The sequence below is a fragment of the Cyprinus carpio genome, chromosome A21 (genome assembly GCF_018340385.1).
Source record: "Cyprinus carpio isolate SPL01 chromosome A21, ASM1834038v1, whole genome shotgun sequence".
Taxonomy (NCBI): Eukaryota; Metazoa; Chordata; class Actinopteri; order Cypriniformes; family Cyprinidae; genus Cyprinus; species Cyprinus carpio.
Window position 1 is genome coordinate 4,708,499 of NC_056592.1, and position 27,619 is coordinate 4,736,117.

Here is a 27,619-nt window from a genome sequence, read left to right on the forward strand (position 1 = left end):
AATAAAAATCAAAAATACAATATTAAAATTAAAATAATATGATTTTTTTTTTTCCTCAAGAGTTCCTCTAAAATGGGCTCTAAATAACCTCATAAAACAGAGTGTTATCTATGAATATATAGCTTACCAGCTGAAAGCCATCTTATCTAGAGAATAATCAGTTCATCTTCCTGAAGCTGTAAGTCAACATGCACAGCTAGGCAACCAGAACACAACACAGAAAGGTCGAAAAGCACACAAATTCACCCCGAGCCATATAAAACGAAAGTAAACAACGAAAATCTATAAATCTTCAAAATGGTACCTAAAAATAAATCTATCTGTTGTAAATCTATAAATCATACCTTTTCATGACTTTCTAGTAGGGCTGGGCAGTATATAGAGTTTTTAACGATATATCGATATTCTCTTTATAAGCGATTCGATATGAGGCAATACCGTTTATATCGATATACAGTAGTTTGATACGAGCGCATCTGAAAATACAGCGGAGGACACAGACTGAGCTGCTGCGGAGAAAGAGCATAATCCAATTTGTTCTGAACATGTGTGAAGCTTCATATTAAGGCCTTTAAAAACTGGTAAGACATAATTTATAGTTTCGTTTGGCATATTAGTTTAAGCGGCTCGGCACGTCATATGCTCAGACAGAAAGGCTGCGTGTGCCGCTGACAGAGACACTAGACTACTCACGCTGTTTAATGCGTCTTCCTGAATGCATAACTTACATTTCACAGATATATTCTCCATCTGTAAATGTTAGAAAGCCATGGAAATATTAAATTTTTTCTGTCAGAAGTGCATAAGCCTTCTGCTTTGGGATTCTCTGCTAAACTTCACAGACTTCAATGAACGATGCGCGCCAAACAGACAGAGTTAGAACAATGCCATTTTAAGATCAAACAGACAGACGCTCAATTAAATAGGCGTGCAATAATTCTGACTAAAATATACATTTAGCTGGAATATCTGTAGTTGGACAATAAATGTGACATGTAGAATTTTATACCTAGAAGTAAGTCTATTTTTGTGATAGCACTGACTGTAAAGTAATTGAATGGCATAATCAAACTCTAGTTTGGTGAATTTAACTTCCGCATTATTATTATTCCGTATATCGGGCAAAAATACAGAGATATGGTTAGAAAATTTAACCCTTTTTTACATGGTTACATTCACTTTATTTGTTTTCATAGTGTTTAATATGTATCGTTTTGTTGGACAACATTGGGCGGTAAGTGAAATATATATATATTAAAAAAAATTTTTTAATCCAAAAAATTTTTTTTTTAAATCCGTTGTTTGTAATTGCTAGAAAAGAATTTTATAAATATTGTACCCGTATATCGGGCAAAAATACAGAGATATGAATTTTTGCCCATATCGCCCAGCCCTACTTTCTAGTTGTTTGTAATTGCTAGAAAAGAATTTTATAAATATTGTACTCACATAGAGCAATTTCTAATCCAGCCAATAAGATGACATGCATCTATCGACGTATGTCTTGAATGCATTAGAAACATTTTAACTACTTTCCATGAATTTTCTCAACACAGAAAATTAAAATTTTCATTTTTTTGCACCACACATTTTCCAAAATAATAAATTTCTCCAGGTGAAAGAAATCATAATTATCATTCCATTCCATCCCATTAATGAGATTTTAATAAAGGTACTAACCTTAAATTATAAAAAAAAAAAAAAAAAATGAAAAAAGGAAAATTCTAAGGTCTGGTTTTCCATCTTCACTTTCTCTGTGTTTGGTTCATTAAGGGTGAAACTGCACACAGGTCCCAGGGATGGAGTCTCTGTTCAGTGGATATTAATAACAACCAGAATGTGAGAGAGACAGAAGAGAGGAGAGAGAGCTGGTTGAGGGGGAAACAGATGGTCATTAGTAGATAAACAGAGACAATAAGATGTCTGATGACACAGACAGAGTAATAAATTAGGAGTGGGCTTATGTGATAAAAATCAGAGGATTGTGATTCTCTGGCTGTGCGTAGCAGTTATAACTTGTGTTAAACAACATCAACGCTACAGCAAAAGCAATATCCCACTCACCAAATACAGAGAACAGGGTCACTTCAGACATACACATTTACACTCACAAATTACCTACGAATCACAGCCGTGCCTATATACAGCTATATCGCACTGCTTCTCTTAGCAACCTAATCTCGAGATTCTACATATATATATAATATGAGCATCCTAATAAAATAAATAATCTCAAGATTCTAACTCTTGCTGTCTGTTTAGTTTAGAGCCTGTTAGCAGAGCTGCTATATTGAAGCCTGTTCATTATCAAAATAAAATACAGTTAAAGAAACAAATAAAAAGTTACACTGCTCCGATGTACAATATTTTTTTGCATTCAGCGTGGCCGCGTCTCACTGTGCTGATATAGGCGATGTGAAGGATGATGTTTTATGTCGATGAAAGTACAAACACTATATAATAAATAATATTTTAGCATCCAGATACGTCGGGAATATGGAAACATTTGGATTCGTGCCGAATGAGAGAGGTAGGCATCAGCTTCACCTTTAATTTGTTTTTGGATTGACGTTTTTATAGCCTTAACTTTAGAGGATTTGTTTTGGAGAACTGTTTTTATAATGTTCATAAACATTTTGCTTTAGCCTACAGGCATTTTAGCCTTCATTATTTCGAAAGTAATAGGGCTAATAAAACGCGAAGTTTTATGTTTATGTTTTTTTTTTCACTCTCAAAACGCAATCTTATACAAGTTGTTTTTTTTTAACAATGCAGCAAACATTTTTATATATCTTAAAAATACTTTAATGTCTTTAAAGTGTTGATAGATTATTAAAAATTTTTTTTAGTAGCCTACATTTGGCCAAAATCTTGAAAAGATGATGCTGTATTGGCTGTGACTCAGCGCAGCGGGTTATCAAATTGTTACCAAATCTCTCTTTTTTCCTTTTCTTTTTGAGTAAAGAAAATGCTGTACTTTATTAATATTATTAGGCAAATTATAGGCAAAGAAAATTGTTTTTAAAAAATAATGCTATTAACCGGTATTTCTTCCACCCAAACCGGTTTTGGAATGGTAATAACACAGGAACAGAAATGTTAAAATATTGATTCTGCTCGGAGTGAACCGATATCATTTTTTTTTTCATTTTCAAGCCCTGATTTCAAACAATGTTCCCATCCTGTAAGATCCTACACTCCCACGATGCTTTCAAGTGTTTACAAAAACAACATTACTAATGCCACCATCATGGACTACTTTGGAGTTCTGTTGCTCTTGCTGACTGAGAGAACACAAGTCTGTAACACAACCTCAACACACTCTCACACACACACACACACACACACACACAGAAATGAAAGGAAAGCACTCACATGTGAACAAACAGAGAAAAATGTCTAATTTTAGTTTCCTGTCAAACCTGAAAAACTCACTATTTGGCATCAGCTAGTAATTTTCATACTAGAACCTAGAGCACATTCAAGTAATATCCCACACACACATGCACAATAATCACGCTGGTCAATGCTCGGATCAAATCTGCAAATCAGTCACGATATGGGGAATCTGAGGTCGCAACCTACCATGACAGGGAAAATAAATTGTGTATCGAGTCAACCTTATTTACCATTCCTTATGATTGGTTCCGTAATAAAACTGCTTTAATTGTGGTAAAACTAGATATTTTTAGTGAACTGTACAAATATTTATGTGTATTTCAAAATGTTGAATACAATAAATTATTTCAAAACTAAATCAAGAAAAATATTATTTTACAATTTAAAAAAAATAACTCCCATATACTCACCAAGGCTGGACTAATTTGATCACAAATACAGTAAAACAGTACTATTGTAAGCAATTGTTTCAATTTAAATGAACTGTTTTCTATATTAATATATTTTAAAATATAATATTTCTGTGATGCAAAGAAATCATTCTAATACGCTGATTTGCTGCTTAAGAAACATTTCTTATTATTATTATTGTTCAAAACAGTTGTGCTGCCCTGTTTTTTTTTGCAAAAAAAAAAGGTCTTGTAGATATGTAAAGGTCTTTCCTCTCACTTTTGGTCAATTTAATGTATCCCTGCTAAATAAAAGTATGAATTAATTTCTTTAAATAAAAAAAGGTAGTAATATTAAATATATAAAAAATAAATAACCAAACCAATGTAAATGTATATTTTTTAATGGCTTTATATATTATAATACGTGCAACTGCTGGTGTTATTATTATCAATTTCTTTAGACATAAAAAACCTTTTAAATCCCTGAGTTTTTGAAATACTCACATACTGAAAACATACAACCCACAGGTTGCTAGTCCAGATCTAAGCACACTCTCAGAAAGAAAGGTACGATAGCTGTCTCTGGGGAAGTACCTTCTCAAAAGCATTTCAAAAGCAAAAATCAAATTTCCAAAAAAAATATGTATAGTTTAGTTAATTGCATGTACCTTTAGGGTACCAATACACAAGTAAGTACAAAGGTCTACCTTTCGAAAAAGGACCACCCCAGTGACAGTTTTTTCAGGAAAGAGCAACACCACACAAAAACTTCTACTCACTAATACACAGAATTTCTTTCTAACAGAGAGGGAAAACATTAAAAACATCTACAAATATGCTGGAGAATAACGTCACTGCATCACTTCCATGGATGTAAATACAAACAAGCCATTGAGGGGATAAACTGATATCCTCATCTCCCCTGAAAGCAAATGCAAAGAAATCTGCTAACTAAATGATGCTAACTCGTGGGACAGATGCTGCAGGATGGCACTAATCAGCGAGGAGCGATTTCATGCTGTTATCTAAATGTTCCTGACCTCCCGAGGGAAGCCGCAGCCAATCAGACTGTACTTTACGTTAGGCTACTTTGTGACAGTGATGTGTCCCCATGTCAGTCGAGACGGCTGATGCCCCGCTACATGTCTCAGCTAGGGCACCTCTTCCCACAATGCCTTGCTCTAATCATATGTGTGTGTGTGTGTGTGTGTGTGTGTATCTGGACTTAGATTCATCAGCCTTTTTGCATGTGATAGTTCACACCCTGCAGAGCTCACAGCCAGAGGGGTAAACAAACTCTGTGGCCTGAACAAACACAAATGCATACAAAGAAACACAAAATCGGTCTTTCTTCAACACAAGGCCTCTATCTCTCGCAAAGACATAGAGATGCACAAACACACACAAGAAAGCCAGATAGCACACACATTCAATACAAAATGGATATTGGCTCCATTGCTGTGACACAATGAGAATGTGTGTGAGTGATAGAGAGCCTTGCAGAGTTACACACACACTTCAATGGCATCACTGAGTTCCTTGACAGTCTCTGCAAGCATCTGACTATACCACACACATGCTACCAAAATCGCAACAAAACCTCTAAAACTCATATAAAAACAACATACAAACAAAAAACACACAAACATATAAAAAAATATAAAAAAAATCAATAAACAAAATCTATAAAATTTGTGTTGGTAACAGAAATTCCACTGTGTACGGTGGGCCATCGGTTTTATTAGGCCAAATCAGACAAATCACACCTGCAGCGTGAGAAAATTTTATCATTCTCTGACAAAGAAATGTTATCATTCTTTGGCAGAACTAACAAAAAAAAGTGTGTTTATTACAGGTCTCAGAGAATGTGCTCACCTGCAGCGTGAGAAAATTTCTAATCTGAATCCTACACGCGATCTGACTATAAACACTTTAACTCAGATAAGGCTTATATCCATTCTAAACATGGCAGGAATTACGGCGTTCAGGTCAACAGACTTCAAACTTCATCTGCAGAATGTAAGCAAAATGTAACAGAAAGATATCATTCCCAGAAAGAGACAAAAAAGATAAATTTTTCAACAATAAATCTTGATGCTATATTCAAGCAGTCTGAAGTAGTCTGAAACGTTCAGCCTTACAAAAAGTCATCATGGTTCGGGAAGGAACACTACAGCTGTGTTCAAAAAGCATGGTTTTTCCATTTCATTTTTAGAAAGTGAAAACTTAAACAGTCACTGACGTGAAAAAAAAATTTCCACACAGCAGAGTTTTGAGATTTCACCTGAAACAACTCTGTAGATGTACACAACTTAATAAAAGCCACCAAAATAATCATTACATATACAGTGGCACCAAAATACAAATTCTGACATTTTTATGTGCAGTCCAAGTATCAAAATGCTTTTGGGCCCACTGTACTTGTACAGTCCAAGGCAGTAGTTCTAAAATGGTTTTGCATCATGACCCAGATTTGACTTTAATTACCCAATGGTGACCCAAATCTGCAACACAAAATTTGATCATGTAAAATGCCAACAACAATGTCCAAATCAAATGTGAAACTTAAAATAGACAGAATAATATGCTAAAGTATTAGTATTAGACTGCATGAGCACTGTTTGGTAATCTGACAGCAGCACTAATTTAATTCCTACTCACCTTGACTCATTTAAAACAAAAATCATTATCTGGCTTGCACCTGCATTAAAATAAATCTCCACTACATACAAAAACTGATATCAGAAGTGGAGTTTCACTGTGTGGAAATTACATGCATTATAATATCAGATAGAGGTGATTTTATTCATTTGAAAAGTGTGTATAGTTGCATAAAAGGTGTAAATAAAATAATATAAACAAGAACATTATTTGACATTTTAAAAATAGCCATGGTTCTTAGACCCGCAGTCCACCTGTGTTGTATTTTAGTACCAAACTAAAACAGTCTTTGATTGGTCGAGCTGCCTTGATGTCAAAAATCCTAGATGGTATATATTTTTACCTCTCTTTAAAAATCTGCAAAGCTACCATGGCCTAATATTTAACTATATGAAATTATGTTGTTAGTTGCATTTTATGTAAATTGTTTTTTCTGTAGGCCATGAGCATCTAGCTTAAACAGTAGAGTATGGTGCTAGCAATGCCAACATCATGGGTTTGATCCCCAGGGAACACATAAACTGATCAAATGTATACCTTAAATGCGATTTAAGTTGCTAAGTTTGGATAAAAGCATCTGCCAAATGCATAAATGTAAATGTGGCCATATGAAAACAAACTGGAGGCCCATTTTTGGGTCGCGACCCACCAGTTGAGCATTGCTGCTTAGGGACCGAGGTGCATATACAAACTATGTTCCCATACATCAGTTCCCACAAGGGTCAGAAACGAACCAGGGCTTGGGGCAAAAATGCCCCACACATTTTTCTCATTTTTATCTGTAACGTTTGATGTATTTACACCGACCAATTACGTAATAACCAATCAGAACATTACATTTGGCAGATGCTTTTATAAAAAGCAACTTATATTGCATTTAAGGTATACATTTAATCAGTTCTCGCATTCCCTGGGAATGGAACCCATGTTGTAACACCATGCTTTACTGTTTGAGCTACAATAATTGCAATATTTTACACACCTATTCGATGTTGATTTTTATTGACAACAGTCATAATAGTTCATGATTTAACTGATTATGTTAAAACAGTTAATGTAAATGCTGTGGGTTTATATACTGTTAAAAATGTCTTTGTAAAAGGAAATAATGCCCCTATGAATCACATCCACAGGTAAATATTGTCCTTCACTGGGCTCCCACCTGTTTAAAGTTTCTGAATGAACAAAACTCATTCACTAAACCAAAATGTAACCATCTGAATGACATAATACCATTAGAGATGTCAAACTAGACATAATTATCAGTAAACAATAAGCATATGGTGGCAATAAGCATCCAGCTGATGATTCACGACAACAAACAACACAAATGATAACAATAAAACAAAAAATAAATAACGAATGAAGGTGGAAATAATGAGAGATAAAGAGCTAAAACCTTATTCCCACCATCTTGCCATTCATTCATTCATTCCTAATACCTTGACGGTGGTTCTGCTGGTCTGAGTCTCGGCCTCCGTGCACACGTGCCCGACGCTGTTCTCTCTCCGCTCCCGGTGGGAGTTGGTCCGTGTGTGCCTGCTCTGGTACGCGATCACGGAGGGGATGGTGTCCGCCGCGTCGGTCTTGATGAAGAGGCCGTGCAGGGTGGTCGCCGTGCCCTGCGAGATGGTGGTGGTCTGGTGCGGCGAGTTGGACTCGTCCGAGTCGCGGCAGTAGATCACCCCGCTCTGCGAGACGTGGATGCTGGGAGCGCAGCCCATCGTTCCCCGCGCCTTGCTGCGTAAAACCCGAAGGAACGGATCTCAAGACGTTCCCCGGGTACATTGGCCGGTGGTCACGCTGCTCAGTTCCGCCTGCCTCCCTCCCGCGCGCGTCAAGGAGAAACGGAGAGGAGATCCATCTCGCCGCGTTATTTATCAGTGATCATATCAGATCAGATGGATGACACCTCGGCTGTCCAACCGTGAGCCCGTTGCGCTTGTGCCATGTCACATTTTGGACGAATTACACCCTCATTTCACCTCGGCGTATGACACTAAAGGTTCAAGCTGCACGATACGATCCATTTTCTCGCGGTATTGATCATCTGTATGTTCATCACGACGGCGGAGCTCTTAAAAAACAGGCGCAAAGCATCAGACTGTGAGAATATGCCTCAAACTTACACTCATGGTCCTTTAAGACACACGAGCGTCATCAGTGACAGACACGCACATCAGTGACTCCCTCTTCCCATAAAAACACACACACACACACACACACACACACACACACACACACCACACTCTCTCTCTCTCTCTCTCTCTCTCTCTCTGTCTGCCTATTAATTCATTCTGGAATAATGGTGGATTCATGTTTTTCTTTGTGTAGAGTCTAAACGAGAAAGGCACTGTTATCCAAGACTGTATTCATATTTAATAGCGTGCAAAATGCAGATGGATAAACAAGACTAATGACTGACTCAACAACTGAACAACTGGAAAGCAGGGTGACCCATAAATGTAGATATAACATCATCCTGCATTAATGAAATTAAATCAAATAATTGCTTTTCCAAAAATAGCGCTGTTTTGCTCTAGCATGTCACATTTTCTTACAAAATATGAAGTATTTTGTAGCATTTTTGCTTCGGCAAGTATTTTTAAGGTAAAGAAATGTTGTATTATATCTTAATTGGCAGAAAAACTGCCACAAAGACAAGCTTCCTATCTTTGAGCTAGGTTACGTATATTTGTTCCAGTAATTATACACAAAACATCAATTAAGCAAATGCATTCCTAGAAGTATCTTTATTGATAATATACTTAGCTGGGGTATTCATGTGGACACAATTTGCTCTCGTGTAATGCAGAGACTGTATTTTATGCGTAGACTAGGCTGTATGAAGTATGTTTTTATTGTATCTTATTTGTATTTGCCATTTATGATCCAATGCATCTGTCACTGTAAATGCACCTTGAGTGCAAAACAAATTTGCCTCTGGAGATAAAGTGTATTTCATTTTCACATGTAAGAATGATTTTGAAGACATTATTCTAATCCATTATGCTTAGTCCTGATTTCAAGGTTAGAATTATGGCCAGCGACAAGAAAATGCAAACATGACCCACATGTTTTCTGCTACATATGTGTGTGTTTCACTACATGCAAACAGCAACAGAAAAATACAGATTTTGTAAAAAAAAGTTATTTGACATTAAATTGAGTGTTTGAACAGATTTCTTCACTTCTTTGCAGATTGTAAATGAAATGATGAATTTTTAACAGGCTACTTACAGTATTTTTGTCGTGAAACTTTTGACTGCTTTATTTTGATAAGTGCTGTGCATTAAAAGTTTCTTATTTATATTTTTAAATTAAATTTTTTTCAAGATGCAGAGCTGTGTAATGTATTGACTGCAAATGAAGCATATCCAACATTGTTTGCTGAACACTTACTTCACAAAATGTTTACTTATAAACAGACAATGTGTTATACATCCATACAGCTGTAAGTGATGCTTAAGGAACTAACGGCTGTTAATGAACCAAGTGGACATTTTTATGAACTGATAAAATGAAACAAGGCCATTCAATTGACCATCACCTTGATGCATCAAAAATGCTTTAAACATTAGAATGTTCCTAAACAATGACGTTTTAAGTGTTTCTGCAGGTTAAACAGTAGAGCATAAGGTTGAATTCCCAGGGAGTGCGTGAACCGATAAAATATGAATGCAATAAGTCATTTAAAGCATCAGCCAAATGCATGTAAATGTACTGTACAGTGCAAGACTTCAGGATCAGTGATAGTACATCTGAGTTTCCAAATGTTTGCATATTACAGGTCCAAGCTGTAAAGTGTTCCAAACATCTGTAAATGACTGATAAGCCCAGATATGATTTTATAGGACTATACTGACCTTTTATTATGCTGGATTCTATAACAGATTATTGCATGGGTGAGAAAAATGTTTCTGGCCTAACTTCGTCACTATTGCAAGACATTCTGTACATGTGCCATATAGAACATAGGTAGGCCAAACGTTCAATAGTCATAACTGGAAATGCAAATAATAGCTCAGATGTACTATTCTGATAAACTAAATACACAGTGGTTAAACATTTACATAATCAGTGGGAAATTTTATTCATGGGGAATGTGCTTTACTATGGTTTAAATTGTGGAATATATATTTATCATACCCAAATCACATTTGATGCATATGCAGTTTTTTGAGTTAATAAGATTTAAAATGTAGTATGATAGTATTTTATGTCAATTATTGTAGATCAATAATAATTTCTGGTCAGTCACACAAGATCATAGCTCATCCACTTAAACTGAAAAATCTATACACCCTCATGTTATTATTAAAAATGTCAAAGCTGCTGTTTTCCAAATAATGTAAACTTATGAACACTATATGTTATTGTCAAATATTGTCTTCTGTGGAAGCTTATGTCTGCTTTATTTCAACTTTTTATCTCATAATTACAATTGTGAGTTCATATTTTGCAGTTCTTAGAAGAAAAAAAGTCAGAATTGTGAGATATAAAAACCCAGATTTGTGAGAGAATTTTTTTTTTTAAATTGTGAGATAAAAAGTCACAATGATCTTTTTTATTCTGTGGTGGAAATGAGCTTCTTATTCTTCTGCTTGTATAACAAAGTACAAAAAGTTAAAAAAATGCAATTTAAGCACCATCATAATAATTTTATTAACAAAACACCACAAAACACAATTATGGTAACCCCGGTATAAATCAAAGATACAAAGGCAGTAAAGAAAACAGACAGTGGATAAACATATATATAATATATATATATAAAAAAAATATATATATATGCAGTGGTAAATCTTCATGTTGTCAAGATCATAGCCGGCACTGCAGAGAGCAATTAAAAGTGAAGTTACACATTTACACTTCTTTGGTGTTAGAGAACTACTGAAGCTCATAGCAGATTCATTATGCATGAACTCTCAATGTGACTGTTAAATATTCTTTAATCAGCCTCTCTTAATGGAAATTACAAAGTACTACAATTTCAAAATGTGAATTAGATTAGAAGTGAAAATTATTCTTGGGAATATCTTATAAGATTTTAAGCTTGTAGCGGAGAACATTTTAATTTAGGCACTCAGCTGGAAGCTGCTTGATAGACCAAGTTATTTGTTGTAATCTTTGCTTTAAACGAAACACCTAATCTCTCCAGCAGCAAGCAGAGTTCAACATTTTTCTACATTACAACATCCCATCTTCATCAAAGGAATAAAGCTTCCACTTGCACTCACTGCAGATGATTTAGTCTGCCCAGCATGTTACACTAATTGTTGACCTGACCTTCTGCTCTGTATACACAAGCCCAACCATGTCTGCCCTCTGCTGGAGAACTGCAATACTGTCCAGGTGAACGACAGAAATCTCCTGACACTTTGGGTTCATGAACTGCCTTTTTTTTTAATTATTTTGTACTTTTCTCTGAGGTCCCCTTATAATGTTATCAATTTTTACATCAAAAAACATCATTTAGAAGTAATAGGCTATTTTTCTGTCCGGTTTTGACCCCCCCCTCATCAGAATGCTCTGTTTGAATAGGCGGGACAGACTGTAGACTCATTACAACACTCACTCCTATGATTGGCTAACAGTTGTGTATGTTTGACAGCCTTCATGGACGCTGCTGTGATTAAGATTAAAAATGCATAAATACTCAGAAGGAAGGCGATGCAAAGACTCGGCACTGCACAGCGTCTTGTTGCTGGCATCTTTATCATTTGGTTTCTGTGTAGACCTGCATTTGCCTTTCTTGTTATTTACACTACATGAGGCAGTGATGTAGAAGTAGGCGTTCATCTTCTTCTGCGGAGGTGGTGTTTAGCCACACTATTACGTCATAGAGCGGCACATTCCACAAGCTGTCGTTTTGGCATATTGACTATAAGCTGCTTTTAGAATAACGAGAAAGTTTTGAGTTCTGAAACTTACAGGATGTTTTGTTTTTTTATAGTACAATGAATGGCCTATTATATGTCAAAATATGAAGGGAATTTTGATTTCTCAGTTCATGACCCCTTTAACATCTACAATGTAACTAAGAGAACGGGAATTCTCAGTGTTACAGTGTAACTGACGTTACTGCAGTGCAGACCAAAAAATAAATTAAAAAACGCCTCAGTTACTAATCTTGGCAGCTATGCCTCAAAGGAAACCCTACAAAATGGAAGCACAGAACAAAACCAACTAAAGGACAAATGCTGCATAAAGACTAGTGTACAACAATGTATAGAAAGTGTCAATTATATATGCTTAAAGTAACAGCCTTCATGAAACTTTTCATGCTTTTTTTTTAAGCAGGTAAATGAGTTTATAACATATTCAAAATTATATTTTAAAATGCAAATTTCTCACGAATTCCCCAATGACTCAACTTAATCCAAACAGTGGACAAGTTCACTTCAGTTATACTTCTAGTGCCCTATAAACTTATACTTTCTTCTTAAGTCAAGTCATATTTTACTGTTTATTTCAGTAAGTAACGCATATGCTTAAACACACTATTACTTCTATCTCATTTCTTTTTGCCTAAAAGAACAATTTACCCCGCTCTCCCATACTAATGTGAACGAATTAAACGCTGTCATGCGGACTAACGGAGGACCTCCCCACCAAAGAAGAACAGGTACAATCTATTAACTATTTAAACTCCTTATAAGCTGATTTTTCGGTAAGAAGAGAATGAACAGAACACGGAGTCGCATTACTCCTTGTTTCCCTTTCAGAACTGTCACACTGGTTAAACTTAATCTAGTTAAACGTATAACGACCTTCAGTGGCTTGATTAAAAAACAAACCCGTGTTTTATAAGAAACCTTTATCTGGGATCCGAAGCTTCTGAGTCGTTCAGAGTGAATCTCACCTCTCTCCGCGGTCCGTTGGACAGCAGCTGTGTGCTCGCGCTCATCTCTGTCCGTCCCGAGGTTCGGTTACATGAAATCCCACCTATTCAGAGTTAAAACCTCGCGGAAAGCACATTTTGTCAGCATTCTCTCCACCAGATCGCACCGATAAACAATACTGCCTGGGAACTTTTTGAGGTTTAAGGTAGGCGACGTTTCTCTGCACTTTTTCACCCACACGAGCTAAACGGACAAGTGCGCGGTCCTAGCGTCGCCGAGCTCGCGCACTCCTGCCAGATTCATATATTACTGTACACCTCAAAATAACAACAACAACAACAACAACAACAACAATAATAAAAACACTTTGCATAAATATTACTTCGATTACTGAATATTATACGAGTTATTACATTCTCATCGTTATTCCAGACTGCAATTATATCATATAATACAATTTTTAATAATACACATTTTTACACTACAGTTATGGGAATGTTAACAGTAATAATATTTGTTATTACACTAATAATATTAAATATACTTATTATTATTAGTGTCTGAACATGATCATCTGATGAGAAACCCCACTGGAAAATAATGAGAATTACCATATTTTATAAATATATTATATAATACAAATGCTGCATAATTTAAATAAACATTTTTGCACTACAGTAATGGGATTGCTAATAATTCTAATTCTAATAATAGTAATAAACCATGTTTATTACTACTACTAAAATAAATATTAGAATATAGAAAGTCTGCTGAAAATAATGAGAACTACAAAGAACGTTAAAAGTAACACAAGGCACATTACGATCATGAGAAGTTGGGGAAAGTGCTGTGGTATAATAAAACTGATGAACTGGTCTTAAAGACCCTGAAAATATATGTCAGTTATTTTTTTCTTTTGATTTTGAGGTGACGTGACCCAGACATGAGGTCGATACAATAAGGATAAACAATAATAAGTGTTTATGCATGTAAGAGGTAAATAATAATCACGTTTATGTGGTTGAGTTGCTACAGGTTCCAAACTATACAGAGACCAAACTGGTCATAACAGCTTTATGTGTGGACAGTGATACTAAATACCACAGCTTCACAATCACTTTGTTCTCTTAAATATTTAATTATTTGTTGCATATGGACAAATGGCAGTAAGAAAAGACTGACTTAAGATTAGGGAGTTAAATAAGTTACTTTCTGATTGGACAGGCTTAACTGCAGCCCTCATGTAAAATGCTGCAAAATGATTCTCAAAATGTGGCTTTACAGATACTTTATTATTGGAACATTTTGCATGCATTCTTGACTTACCCATTTACCCATTACCCAGGCAGACTTACCCATTTAATTTTATGATGCAAAACAAATATAAATTGGAATGCATGTACTGTTTTTTATCGTTTATTTGTCCAAGATATTCCGTTTCTGAATTTCACTGCAAACAAAAAAAAACACTCTCTCTGACAAGCAATCTTGAAAACAAACTTGCATCCATTTACAAACCTCATAATAATAAGGTCTTCAACTGAAATTACTATAAAAGTTAGCCAAATAATGGCCATGTCTGGCATCAGAGTTAAAGAAGTCACTCTGTGCCCTGACTTTTGACCCAGGCTTTAGGTGATTGGCTGGTTTCAGGATGGGCGGAGTCAGCCTGGCAGGCGTCAGAGAAGCGTTCCCGCGCACGTTCCCAGTTCCGCTGGGTTTTGGTTTTGGTGAGCGAAGCGTCTTCTATCGACAGGGCAGCTCCAGAACCGAGACCGGACTGAGCCTTGCGCACATGCAGCTGAATCTGTGATGCACACACAAAGGGAAGTGAGTGTAAATCTCACGCACTAGCACACATGACACTGCGTAAACAAAACATGGAGAAATCAGTATTACCGGATCCTTCATTCCAGCTCCGTCCTTGCCGAGCCCTTCTCCTCGTTTCCAGCCCATCTTCTCCAGCATCTGTCTACCCTTATTCTTATCTCCAATTTCACTACACACACACACACACACACGCACAGTGAGAAAAGTCTGCAAAAACATCTTTAATTCATATAGTTACACAAGATGTCTTCTGTAGTGCAGATCTGTTTTAGAGGGATAAATGATGACTGAACAGGTTACATACACGTGAACAGAAGCAGGAGCATCATCTCTCTGGAACGTTGCCTCGCTGCCGACTGTCTGCCGGCGGTTTTCTGCTCTGTCTTTATACCTGCTGCTCTTCAGGGCTTTCTGCTCTTCATAATCACTGCTCTGAAACACACACACACACAAGTATTTGTTAAAGAGTTTCAAGTCACATTCAGCGGTGCTGAAAATACAAACATTAACACAACAAAATCAAGTACATTTTCTGAATTTTGCCAATGAAATATATAACAAATAACTTTTCAGCAGTAGCACAGTACAATAAAAACACTTAAGAACTGTCTATAAGGCAAGGGTGTTCTGGATGGTTGCTAGGAGTTCACAGGGGGTCACAGGACAGCTTAAAAGTATTTAAATCAAATTATCATTAATACTGTATATTAAAATCATCTTACTCTAATCACAGTTAAATCATAATAAATAAAATACTATAAAATATCTTAATAATATAAAAAATAATAATCCTACTATTTTTTTTAATAATACAACATATTAAATTATTTTGGTTTTGTTTTTTTTATTAGTGTATGTCATTACATTTTATTTTATTTTGTATAAGCTCTTTTAGTACTTAAACTAAATGAAAATTAGATTTTTATTTCATTGAATGTTTTTTTTTTTAAATAAATGTTTTTTTTTCAGGGTTTTAGGCTTAAAGGTGCTGTATGTCGGATTGACACCGAGTGGTTGAACTAGGTATTGCAGTCCAAATTCAAAATATTGGAGAGGGGGTTTTCACCTGGCCATGAATGTGCAACAATCGAACTAGACCACTAAACCAGATTGACGACACAAACAGGAACGAGCACACTTGACGATGAATGAAATGAAATACGCTGTGTTTTTTTGCCAACTGGCAACCTGGTGTGCCAAAAAACAATTGGGTAAACTGGCAGTGGGCGGGTTTCACAAACCAAAACAAAGGCCGATATTAATTAACGGCCCGGAACGCACATTTTCAAAGGAGAATAACTGACTGTAGCATTGTTTTTCAAAGAAACAAGTATGAATAACTTAGCATGTTTCTTAACAAACATATTATTGTATTTTTATGCTTTAGTAGAGTCCATACATACAGCACCTTTAAAAATAATCATGACCCTAATATAAAACACGGGGGGTTTATGAGGGGCTTTCAAATGTTGTGTAATTTTTCTTATTATTATTTTCCCAACAAAAACTATAATACAATCAATAAAACAAAAATAACACCAAATTCCAACAATCCTTATCATAACAACAAAAGAAAAGAAAAGAACCATCACAAAAAAAAAATTTTACAACAAAGTTTAACACTCTGTAGCATGATAACAGTAGCTACTCAATGAATTAGTACAATCCTTAGGACAAAGTATGCAGAATAATACAGTAGAAAAACAATAAAGCATAAAAACAGTACCAGTTTTTTAAACTTTAAGTCAAAAAATACTTGTAACTTCACTGAAAAACAAAAGTTTCATTCATCCAATTAAAAAAATTTAGGATAATGAATCACTCTGGGCAAGTTATTTATTTTTCATTGGCTCAAGTTAAAAAATATAGATGAGAATCATTACCCTAAATTTTTTTAATTGGATGAATGAAACTTTTTTTTTTCAGTGTTGCAACACCTAGGAATAGAGCGACTGTCTCTACTTGCTGACCATAAGAGGGCAGCACTGAGTGCACACCATTACAAAGCCCACATAAACATGTCCTATTTGTGTTTTAAAAGTTTTGCCAACAAAAGAGCTTGTAAAGGACATACTGTAAAAACTTACTTTAAGACCATATTTAACCTTCATCATCTTCAGTTCTTTCTGTCGTTGAACCTCCTTGTCCTCTTTACTGAGAACCGTTCCTGAAACTCATAAGTATGCATGTCGTAAAAAATGTGAACAGCAATTGAGTTATACTAAAGCTTAAGACAATAATAACTGTGAGCAGAGTCATGTACGCTTATATATACCAGAGGTGTCGTCTTTCTTATGGCGGCTCAGGTGTGCAATGATCTGTCCTGGTTCACAGCCGTCACATGTGTCTGTTCCCATGTGAATGTGGAAAGACAAAACGGTTTCTCCCATCTTAACTTCATCTCCGTGGGTCAGAGGGCAAGGCTCACAGCGAACTTTGGGCTGCAGAAAACATGTTTAAATTCTGATAAACGTCCTCATATGAAATATGTGTTAAAGGCTGTTGGGACAGAAGAGCTGTGTTTGTTACCTGCAGTATTCTGTTTCCGTTGAGGACGGTGCCATTCTGACTTCCCTGATCTATCAGCATATAACACTGCTGCTCCTGGTCAAAATAAACTTCTGCATGGGACTACAAACAGAGATAGAGAGAAAAACATAAAGAGTGGATACACTGTCAAAATTAAATCAAATTAATTCGCTTTATTGTTTTAAAACATGTTCCTGGTTTTATTATAATTCTATGTCCTTTAGTTTGGGGTCAGTAAATTTTTTTAGAATAAATTTATATTTTTATTCAGCAAAGATGCATTAAATTGATTAAAAGTGACAGTAAATACATTTATAATGTTTCTATTTCAAATCAATTTTTTTCTATTCACAAAATTTCTTTTAAAAATGAAATAAAGTAATCATGGTTTCCACAAAAATATTACACTGACAATAAAAAAAAAATTATTGAGTAGCAAATCAGCATATTAGAATGATTTCTGAAGGATCATGTGACACTGAAGACTGGAGTTATGATGCATCATAGAAATAAATCACATTTTAAAATATATTTAAATAGAAAACAGTTACTGTATATTAAATTGTAATAATATTTTATAATATTCATAATATAATTTTTACTGCATTTTTGAACAAATAACTGCAGCCTTGGTGAGCAAATGTGACTTTCTACAAAAACAAAAAATTTCAGCGACCCTAAACTTTTGAATCATAGTTTATGTCAGATTATAGAAGTAAAATGCATTGCAAATTATGCTTTGAGATACTTTTTAAAATAAACAAGGGATTTAGAGAGTATACTTCAGTAATGCATATCAAGACATCTGACTATACAAAATACATCAATCTCAGCTCTTTAGATTGTGTAATGTCATAGTAAAAATGCTTTTGACCAAGAAATGTGTGTTTGCAGTTTGATTTGAGTTTGTTTTACCTTACTGACTCCCATCTCGGGGATTCTGATGGCATGATTCATGTCTTTCTCTCTGCAAACAGATACACACAAACATTTGAACTCGTCAACGCAATGGATGAACAGAACTAAACACAGGACTGTACCGACCGGCCGATGGTGGCGACTGTATCAGCCGTGAAGATGAAAAGCGTTCCCGTCTGCAGCACGGGAGAGCGAACCACAGTTACCCGAACACACGGTGGCCAGGCTGCTGAAATATACAAATCACACACATTACAGATAGACAAAACATAAAATGTTACAGTAGTGGAAAATATGGCATGTTTACCTGATGCACTTTCAAAAATAACATTGTATCTTTAAATGACCAATACCAAACAGCCACCAGGGGGCGCAATGTTCACTCCCCTCCTCACCTTCCTGCATCTGCGTTTCCATTTCTCTCTCAGGACTGTCATGTTCTGCTTGGACAGGAGATGCAGACGAGGATGACGATGATGCTGGAGAAAGCTCTCTCTCTCCATCTGATTCTGTGATCTCACCCTCCTCCGGCTCGCTCTCACCGCTCCCGTTATCAGAGCGTGACTTCCTTTCTCTGCGAGTCTCAGAATGCGACCTCTTCCTCTCTTTCTTCTTCTTCTTCTTTCTCTTCCTGCTGTGCGTGTCATCAGAATGCGACCCGTTTTCGCTCCGCCTCCTGCTATGCGAGTCATCTGAATGTGATTCGCTCCGCCTCCGGGTTTTCTTTCTGTTCGTGGAGCGATCTCTGCTTCTTTTTTGGCTCTTGGTCTGTCTGGATCGTTCTTCACTGCTGGGTCGCTGCAGGCTTCGGGACCGAGACTTTCGTCCTTTTTTAAGTGATGACGCATCATCCTTCTTACCTCGGTGGTGGTTTTCAGACGGTCTGACCGTCTCAGGCCCCGCCTCTTTATGGTCCTGTCAGTGAGCAAACACTCAGCCAATCAGGACGTCACCAGTAGTGTCTCCACATCGTTTTGAGGTGAAAATATAAGATTTGTATTTTCTTTCAAAGTCCATTTGAGTCTCAGTTTTCAGGTCAAGAAAATGTAATGCAAAACAATCACCTAAAACCTCAACATCCAAACAGCGCTTACTGATCTGGTTTAAGTTTTGCATCATAGTTTGATGTGTTTTTCATTCTTGTCCTTTTTGGTACAAAAAAGATGATATAAAAGAGTTCGGCATGGGATAAGAAAAAACAAAACGCAATCCAGATTCGTAGAAACAGTGTGTGCTCTGCCTCTGACACCGCATTATACTCCAGGCAAAATACCATCAATAAATGTTAAATCAAATAAAACAAACCAGGTTAAAGATAAAAACAGTTGTTTTGATTTGAATATATTTTAAAATGTCATTTATTTCTGTGATGCAAAGCTGAATTTTCTGCATCATTACTCCAGTCTTCAGTGTCACATGATCCTTCAGAAATCATTTTAAGATGCTGATTTGATGCTCAAGAAATATTTATATTATTATCAATGTATCAATATTATTAACATTTTTGTAGAAACTGAAATATTTTAATAATATAAAATTCAATTCAATGATGAATAAAAAAATTCAGAAGCATTTATTTGAAATATAATTTTTTAAACATTATAAATGTCTTTACTGTCACTTTTAATCAATGTAGTGTGTACTTACTGGATACAAGTATTTATTTCTTAAAAAAAAAACAAATGTACTGACCCTGAACAGTAGTGTATTTATTAGTGAATAAAAACCTAAAAAACCAAACACTGAATGACTTTCGCTTGTTATGACCATTTGGGGGAAAAATAACACTCAATGTAACTTTATAGCTATTTAAGACCGTACCTCTCACTCCAACCCGCCTCAAATGGTCTATCTTCAACTGAGCCAATGAGCAAGTCAAATCCTGAACCTACAGCGAAAGGAAGAGCACACGGTCAGCTCCACCAGGCATCAAATGTCCCATAATGACGGACCCCTCTCTGAGACCCCCGATTATTCTACAGACCCTCACGAACACAAACTCAATTCAACAAGAGCAAAAACCAGACGCTTAGAAAAAGGTTTTAGAATTGAAAAAAATTAAAAAAAAAAAATACTGAAAACTGAGACTCAAGATGGTGATAAAATAGAGAAACTGAAATTAAAGTGGTTGAGCAATTAAACTTCAAATGGGAAATCAAGTTGAGGAAGACCGAGTGTCAACCAACAAACACAAACCTATGATGATTACAAAACTATGCAAAGACCATGTGTATCTCACCCCTCCGTCGAGACAGGAAGCTCTATCTGTGTTCTTCACCAACTTCCTGTTTTTCCAATCTTTGGTCTTCCTCTGTGGCGTCTGCTCCACTTCGGGATGTGCTGCGGGCACCTCTATCCTAGAGTGGAATTGGTATTTTCCGCTCTCTGGGTCGAAGTAATAGTACATGCCTGTGTTAGCATCATAGTACAGCTGACTGGACTGGAGGAAGAGGAAAAAACACATTAACACAGGCCATTAATTACACAAACAGCAGCAGTCAAGCGTCCTGACAGAAGAACGACTTACAGAGTCGTAGTAGAATCCAGTGCTGTGGTCGTAGTACATGCCGGAACTTTCATCAAACACAAAGTTGGTCTGGTTCAGCGCTTCCTCTGCGGTTGCTCTCAGCATGTCTGCTATAGAGCCGCCTTCTCCTGAGGCCTCCTGAGAACATGTTTACACAGTCAAGAAACTGGCTCATAATTATTACTTTAAATGATAACTATTTTTATTACTGGCAGTAAACTGCTCGTGAATGTTTGATCATTTTGGTTGGATTTTTTTTTATTGTTTTGGTGATAGTTTGATTGTTCTGATCATCAGTAGATTATTTTAGGTATATGCTGGGTTACTGTGGCCATATTATGATTATGTGGCTATAAAATTAGTTTGACTACATTTTGAGTAAATTTAAATTATTTAAGACTTTAGTTGGATTACTTTGGCTTTATTGCAGATTTTAAGTGATATGATATATGCAAGATTATATTCATTTATTGTTTTGGCTATTTTTAGGATTATGTTGTCCATATTTTAGACATTTTTTGGTTTATATTGTCCATGTTTTAGCCCTTTGGATATTAATTTGGCCTTAATTTAGATTGCGTGAGTTATAATTTTCACTGTGCTGGATTATTAAATGTCAGGCTGTTTTGGCTATATGTTGGAATTTTTTTTAAGTTGTCATCATTTGGGCTATTTTGGGCCATATTTTAATTTCTTTGTTATATGTTTTATCATTTATTTATGTATTGTATTTACAGATTGTTTTGACTATACTTGGATTGTTTTGGCAGTATGTTAGATCATTTTTTACTTCTGTTTTGGTTTTATTTACTGTTTTAGCAATTTGCCTGATTATTTTGGCTACATTCTGGCATTGCAGTAATTTTTTTGGATTTGTTATATTATTTTCACCATTATGCATATTGTTTAGAACAGATTTTACATTATATTGGCCATATTTTAGGTATGTCAATACTGACATTAATAAATGTCCAGAACTGTTATCAGAGATAAATAATACTTAAATAAGTAACACTTCTCTTACCTCTGTTTGTGGAAGGTCACTTGATTCATTTGGTGGCTCAGGATTGGCTGGTGCCGTCTCAGCTGTTACATGATGCTCCTCGGTGGGTTCACAATATCCTTGAGTTTCCATGACAACATTCTCCTGTGCTTCCGCTGTGGTCTCCGTTCCTGACTGGTAGTATCCGCCATAGTAATAATTATAATAATCTGTTTCAGGAAGAAAATAACATTTAAATAGCACATCAGTGCTGCAGGCTACTGCAATATTAACATAAAAAAAGAAAGAAAAAAGCCCAACCTGTCTCCGTCCATGTATACTCCTCCGTCTGAGTCTCAGCATCTACTTTCTCCCTCTCTCTCTTCTTTCGCTCATGGATTTCTGCACTCAGTTGATCAACCTAAAGCAACACAAACACAATGTTATCAGTCTTTGTTGCCTCAAAGTGCTCCTTATTCTCCACGAGCACATGGCTCACCTGCTGCCGAAGATCTTCGTTGTAGCTTTCTGTCGTCTTCTGGAGTCGTTCGCTTTGGCTGAGCTGTTTCTGTAACTTCTGAAGTTCATCCTTACACGTCTTCAGCTCCTGTTGCAGCGCCTCGGCTTGTGATTTCAAAGACACGAGCTCTGCTTCCAAACCCTGATCACTGGATTCAGGATTTCCTTCTGCAGCCATTGCGAGGAGGTTCTACCTAAATGTAGAAAAAAAGATTTAAAGCTGAAGAACTAAAAGAGTTAAATATACTTCAAGTTATATATTTTAAATAATAATAATTAATTTAATTCTCTTACTGCATGTCAACTATTATCTTATTTGTGTCCTTAATATAGGTTTTTATACATATAAAAACAAAGTTGAAATATATATTTTAGGAAGTGAGTTTCTAGCGAGCTTATTATTATTTTTGGGAGTTCCTCGCATTAAAAGGTTTGAATACTCCTAACTAGACCAACCAATCAGTGTTGATTTTCGTGCATATGCATAAAATGCTGAAACTGAAACCATATCATTAAAATAACAATCTGAGCATATCAATCAACTAAAGGTCTCAACTAATTTTACATAATGTAAGATATAATATTAATATATTAAACAACAGAGAAGCTGTGTTTTGTATTAAGGCACATTTGAGATTTATGCCACATTTCCCTTACCGACTCAAATCTCCCGTTTTTCCTGCGCGTTCCCAGATTCCCTGCGCGCGCGTCAATCTGCAAATCAAAGATAAAAATCATATGACCACCGTGCACTGGACACATATTCGTGTAGAAGTTTGTGTGATCGTAAAGTGCGTTACAGGGAACCAACGTGCTGAAGTTTAATCCCACGGCTACGGACGCTGCCATACTTTCACTTTGTGATGTCATGGCTTACATACTCCTGCATCACTTCCGGTTTTTCTATGGCGCCTCGCGCCCCCCGGTGTAGAACTCAGTTAATGCATCGACGTTCCTGGTACATAAAATATAAAGACATAGGCTGTTAATTCATTCGTTTACGTTTAAACTATGTTTCATAAGTTTTTAATGCTTAGAAAATATGCGCAGCGCAAATTTTGGTTCATGTATGTTTGCAGGCACAGTGTGTATCAAAAAAACAAAAAACAAATTAACATCATTTATATACATCTTTTTTCAACATTTTATAGAATATTAGCCTTAAACCTATATATATATATATATATATATATATATATATATATATATATTATATATATAATTGTTCAACTTTTTTTAATGTGACCCCTTTAAATTGGCCCTTTTTTAGTTTATATTGAAGCTCATTGACTGAGAAACAGCAGAGGGCAGTACAGGCAAGTGAATTTTTTTTTTTTTTTTTTTTTTTTTTATGTGCGTATTTTGACTCTTGTGTGTGTGTGTGTGTGTGTGTGTGTGTGTGTGTGTGTGTGTGTGTGTGTGTGTTAAATGTTTTAACCTTCCAGTCTAAAAAGCTCTGACTCTGGAAGCATAACTGTCTGTTTCGTCCCTCACAAAGCACTTTCATTCAGGATATGAGACTGAATCAAATTAAAACCGTGTTTATTCTAACACCTGTCACAAGCTGAAAAATAAAAAATAACACAAGACCACATAATAATATAATATGACAGAAGCTTAGAGGGCCGTCATAGACAGCAAGAGTGGCAGCTTGAGGAAATCAGGAGATTAACGCCACCTTGCTTTCCTGCACACCGCTTCATGGTTATGTTGCCTCAAGCATGTGCTAATTAGTATTTGCAAGTTTTAACGGAATAAGTGAAACAAGAAGTAGTGCTTCCTTCACTGTTAAACAAAACTGTACTTTACACAAACATGAGAAACTTACTAATTTACGAGACCTGTAAGTTCATCCCATGAATGAAGTGTTTGTTTAATTAGTACACTACAGTTAGAGTTGTGAGTGACTTCATTAAGCTGACAGGTTGAGAATTTGTCATGACACACAAACAAGCACATTCACTTATATACTTAACCCTCAAGCATCCTTCATGTGGGCAATATCATATATATATATATATATATATATATATATATATATATATATATATATATATATATATATATATAGTTTAATTTTTCTGATCAGTACAAAACTTGCTAGTTTTCCTAGATTTGCCACCAGAACACATACACACACACACACACACACACACACAAAATTGACTCGATTCCACAAAACTCGATTTAAGTGGTTGTAAAAAAAAAAAAAAAAAAAAAAAAAAAAAAAAAAAAAAAAAAAAAAACTTATTTCTCCTTCTTGGTGGGCACCCATTAGAAATGAATGGGATTATGGGAAATACAATAATTCAGAACATTTTTTTATTTTATTTGTCCAATAAAAAATCAATAAATACACATAAATGAAGGGGGAGCGTGTACAACATTCTCAATGTGGCAAACACACAAACATTGAATCCATTGAGTCCATAACAGAGCGTTTTTTAATTTAATTTAATTTTATTTAGTTTGTCTTTTCCTTATAGCATGGAAGAAATATTAAATATAACATAAAATAAGCATATTTTACACAAAGGGATAATAATAATAAAAAAAACACCAAAAATCACAAAAAATGCATAAATTGTTAGTTTTTATTTTATCGAAGATAGTGATATTACATTTATAAAAAAAAAAAAAAAAAAAAAAATTGGGATCACACATGAGACCTCCGTGCCCAAATTTGACCAAAAAGCATCAATTAAGGCCTGCTATACTAAGAATGCTTGAGGGTTAAGCTGACATTAATGACAGGACATGTGAGTGTCATGACCCTCAAGTAGACCCTTCCCATAAACAGGACATTACAGTAAACCATCCATCTCGCCTGAGTTATGCAATATTTCCATGATGATTAACATGGCTGTGAGCATATAAATGTAATTAGTGGTATTTGTTAAATCAAGCATCATAACTTCTGCTTATATTTAGGGTTACTTATTTAACCCTAGAAAGGCTACTGTATCATATTTGATATGCATTGAGTTTATAAGACCGCTAAGTCATCTGCATGATCAAAACTGTGCTGAAAAGCCTGTTGGACACAATCTACTATTGCCTGATTGCTACATTTACATTTATTCATTCAGCAGACACTTTTATCCAAAGCAACTTACAATTGAGGAATAACAAGCGATTCATCATAAAGGAGCAAATGACACTTTTTTAGCAAATGAAAGACTTTTTAGTACGACTGTAAAAATGTTCACCTTCAGGTGATTATCTATTCATCAGTTATTAGAAAAATCATTTTAAAGTATGAGTATCAAATATGACCATCAGGCTTTTTGAGGAACATTTATTTATTAATCTCTCAGTCATCATTGTATAGCACTGCATTATATGTATCTTTCTGTTAGACATACTGTATATATATTTTTTTGATCTCTGAATAAAATTGAGGGATTTTTTTCCTCCATATTTTCACTATATCATACTATATGTGCCATAAAATGTCTTTAAACCCCATGCAAAATTTCCAATTGCATGGATGACTGGATTTTTCCCATGAAAACAACTGTAAATGTGACCTCAGCTTAATAGTCGATACAAAATATAGGAGAGATTTGTATAGGGAATGTTTTGACTTGCGAAAACACCCAAAACACCTTAGCAACCAAATAACAATGACTTAGCAACCACCTACAACGTTTGTACAGGCAAAACCACTCAAACTTCAGAATATATAAAAAGCTTGTTAACTGCTTGACAGTGCTTGTTATGTCACAACTTCTACTACATAGAGTTTGATCACAACCACATAATGAGAGAGAATGGGCACAATAGAATGCTGGTTGCTATGGCTACAGAAACTATTTCAATGCCATTTGAAAATTAGAGAATGTAAAGATTTGTGCATCATTGAGTCATAAAGGTCAAAAGGTCAATACTTGCATCCAGGATGAAGTGCTTGTGTGGCCTCTGATTTCCAAATACTAAATCAACTATTACCCATCTATCTGTTTCTCTATAAATCTCTGCAACAGATGATAATTTTTATGTATTTTTTTTTCAAATACGTTCACTGTCAGATTGTGCTATCAAATAAACAATTATAAAAAAGAATCATAAATCGGAAGCCGCAGGGATAAACACAGCCACAGAGATTGTTCTTTCTGATCTGATAGGATCCGCCTCGTTCTCTTATTCCGCGCACCAAGAATTCAATCAGCGTTTGTTTGTGCATGGAATTGCTGCTTATTGTAGTGTCATAAACGACGAAAGATTCCTGTTGTGCTCTCGGATTCAAAATGCAAATGCCCTTTCTGATGAGCTCAGCGTGCCGGGGCTGTTGTACCGTTTTGGAGTGGATTAGCTTGTGTGTGTGTGTGTGTGTGTGTGTTTGCTAAGTTTGTCGGTGTAAGAGGTTGTGTATCTGTGTGTAGGGAGAAAATGTTTATTCTGCACTGTCCCAGAGCCAAGCATATCATGCTTCTGTGGATGTGTGTGTGTGTGTGTGTGTGTTTGAAGTGTCTTACACACAAGTGAAGGCTCTGCAGGACTTGCATTATGATGACATGGAGTTGTGCGTAACAACAACGTCATCCTGGCGAGGAACAGCTCTCCAAAAAACACAAAGCGCAGAGATAAAATCACACCAAAGCAGCTCATATCCCCCACTATCAGAACTTTCATCAGTTTTTCCAGTCTCCCTGTAATATTTGTGAGAATACTGTAGAGCCATTATCAGGCAGGATTCTTCTAGGCTTAAATTTCAGCAATAAATGGATAAAACTGAATATTACTGAGCATTTAAGGGGATGATCACATTAGAGGTATACTTATAGCTCAGTTTCAGATGTTTCTAAAAAAAAAAACACACATTTTCTAAAGTAGTATTTTTGCCTTGTTTTTAGTAAAAATATCTAAACATCCTTATAAAAAGACACATTAACTTGAGCAAAATATATACATATAAAATTAAGGTTAAAGTTAAATGACGAGGCTGACTTGAGAAAGGATCCTGGATCTCTAGGAAGGTCCGGCATTCATAAGTCTTTTGCTTCATCAGACAGAG

At 35.6% G+C, this 27,619-nt stretch overlaps 2 protein-coding genes across 7 annotated transcripts in view; both read right to left on the reverse strand.

The window, feature by feature from the left end:
- The window catches only part of LOC109063119 (high affinity cAMP-specific and IBMX-insensitive 3',5'-cyclic phosphodiesterase 8B-like), a 43,084-nt gene extending 34,421 nt beyond the window's left edge, over nucleotides 1–8,663 (reverse strand). The window contains exon 1 of the mRNA XM_042778655.1: nucleotides 7,895–8,663. Within this exon, the coding sequence (XP_042634589.1) occupies nucleotides 7,895–8,176 (282 nt within the window). The 5' untranslated portion in view covers nucleotides 8,177–8,663. The remainder of the gene's footprint in view (nucleotides 1–7,894) is intronic.
- Nucleotides 8,664–14,700: 6,037 nt separating this feature from the next.
- Nucleotides 14,701–23,521, reverse strand: aggf1 (angiogenic factor with G patch and FHA domains 1). 6 transcript variants are annotated; one of them, XM_019100456.2, is made up of 16 exons: nucleotides 23,403–23,521; nucleotides 23,260–23,316; nucleotides 22,583–22,796; nucleotides 22,405–22,504; nucleotides 22,126–22,313; nucleotides 21,102–21,239; nucleotides 20,814–21,014; nucleotides 18,970–19,489; nucleotides 18,701–18,803; nucleotides 18,572–18,623; nucleotides 17,657–17,758; nucleotides 17,403–17,568; nucleotides 17,215–17,300; nucleotides 15,432–15,559; nucleotides 15,197–15,296; nucleotides 14,701–15,104 (listed from the first exon to the last, which is right to left on the reverse strand). In XM_019100456.2, exons 3-16 carry the CDS (start codon nucleotides 22,778–22,780, stop codon nucleotides 14,898–14,900), a joined length of 2,289 nt encoding a protein of 762 aa, XP_018956001.1. In that variant the 5' UTR covers nucleotides 22,781–22,796; nucleotides 23,260–23,316; nucleotides 23,403–23,521; the 3' UTR covers nucleotides 14,701–14,897. The 6 variants fall into 6 exon arrangements, with proteins under 6 accessions (XP_018956001.1, XP_018956005.1, XP_018956009.1 ...); XM_019100460.2 differs by having other exon boundaries at nucleotides 18,701–18,800; nucleotides 23,403–23,485; XM_019100464.2 differs by lacking the exon at nucleotides 18,970–19,489 and adding an exon at nucleotides 20,396–20,462 and having other exon boundaries at nucleotides 18,701–18,800; nucleotides 23,403–23,485.
- Nucleotides 23,522–27,619: the final 4,098 nt, after the last annotated feature.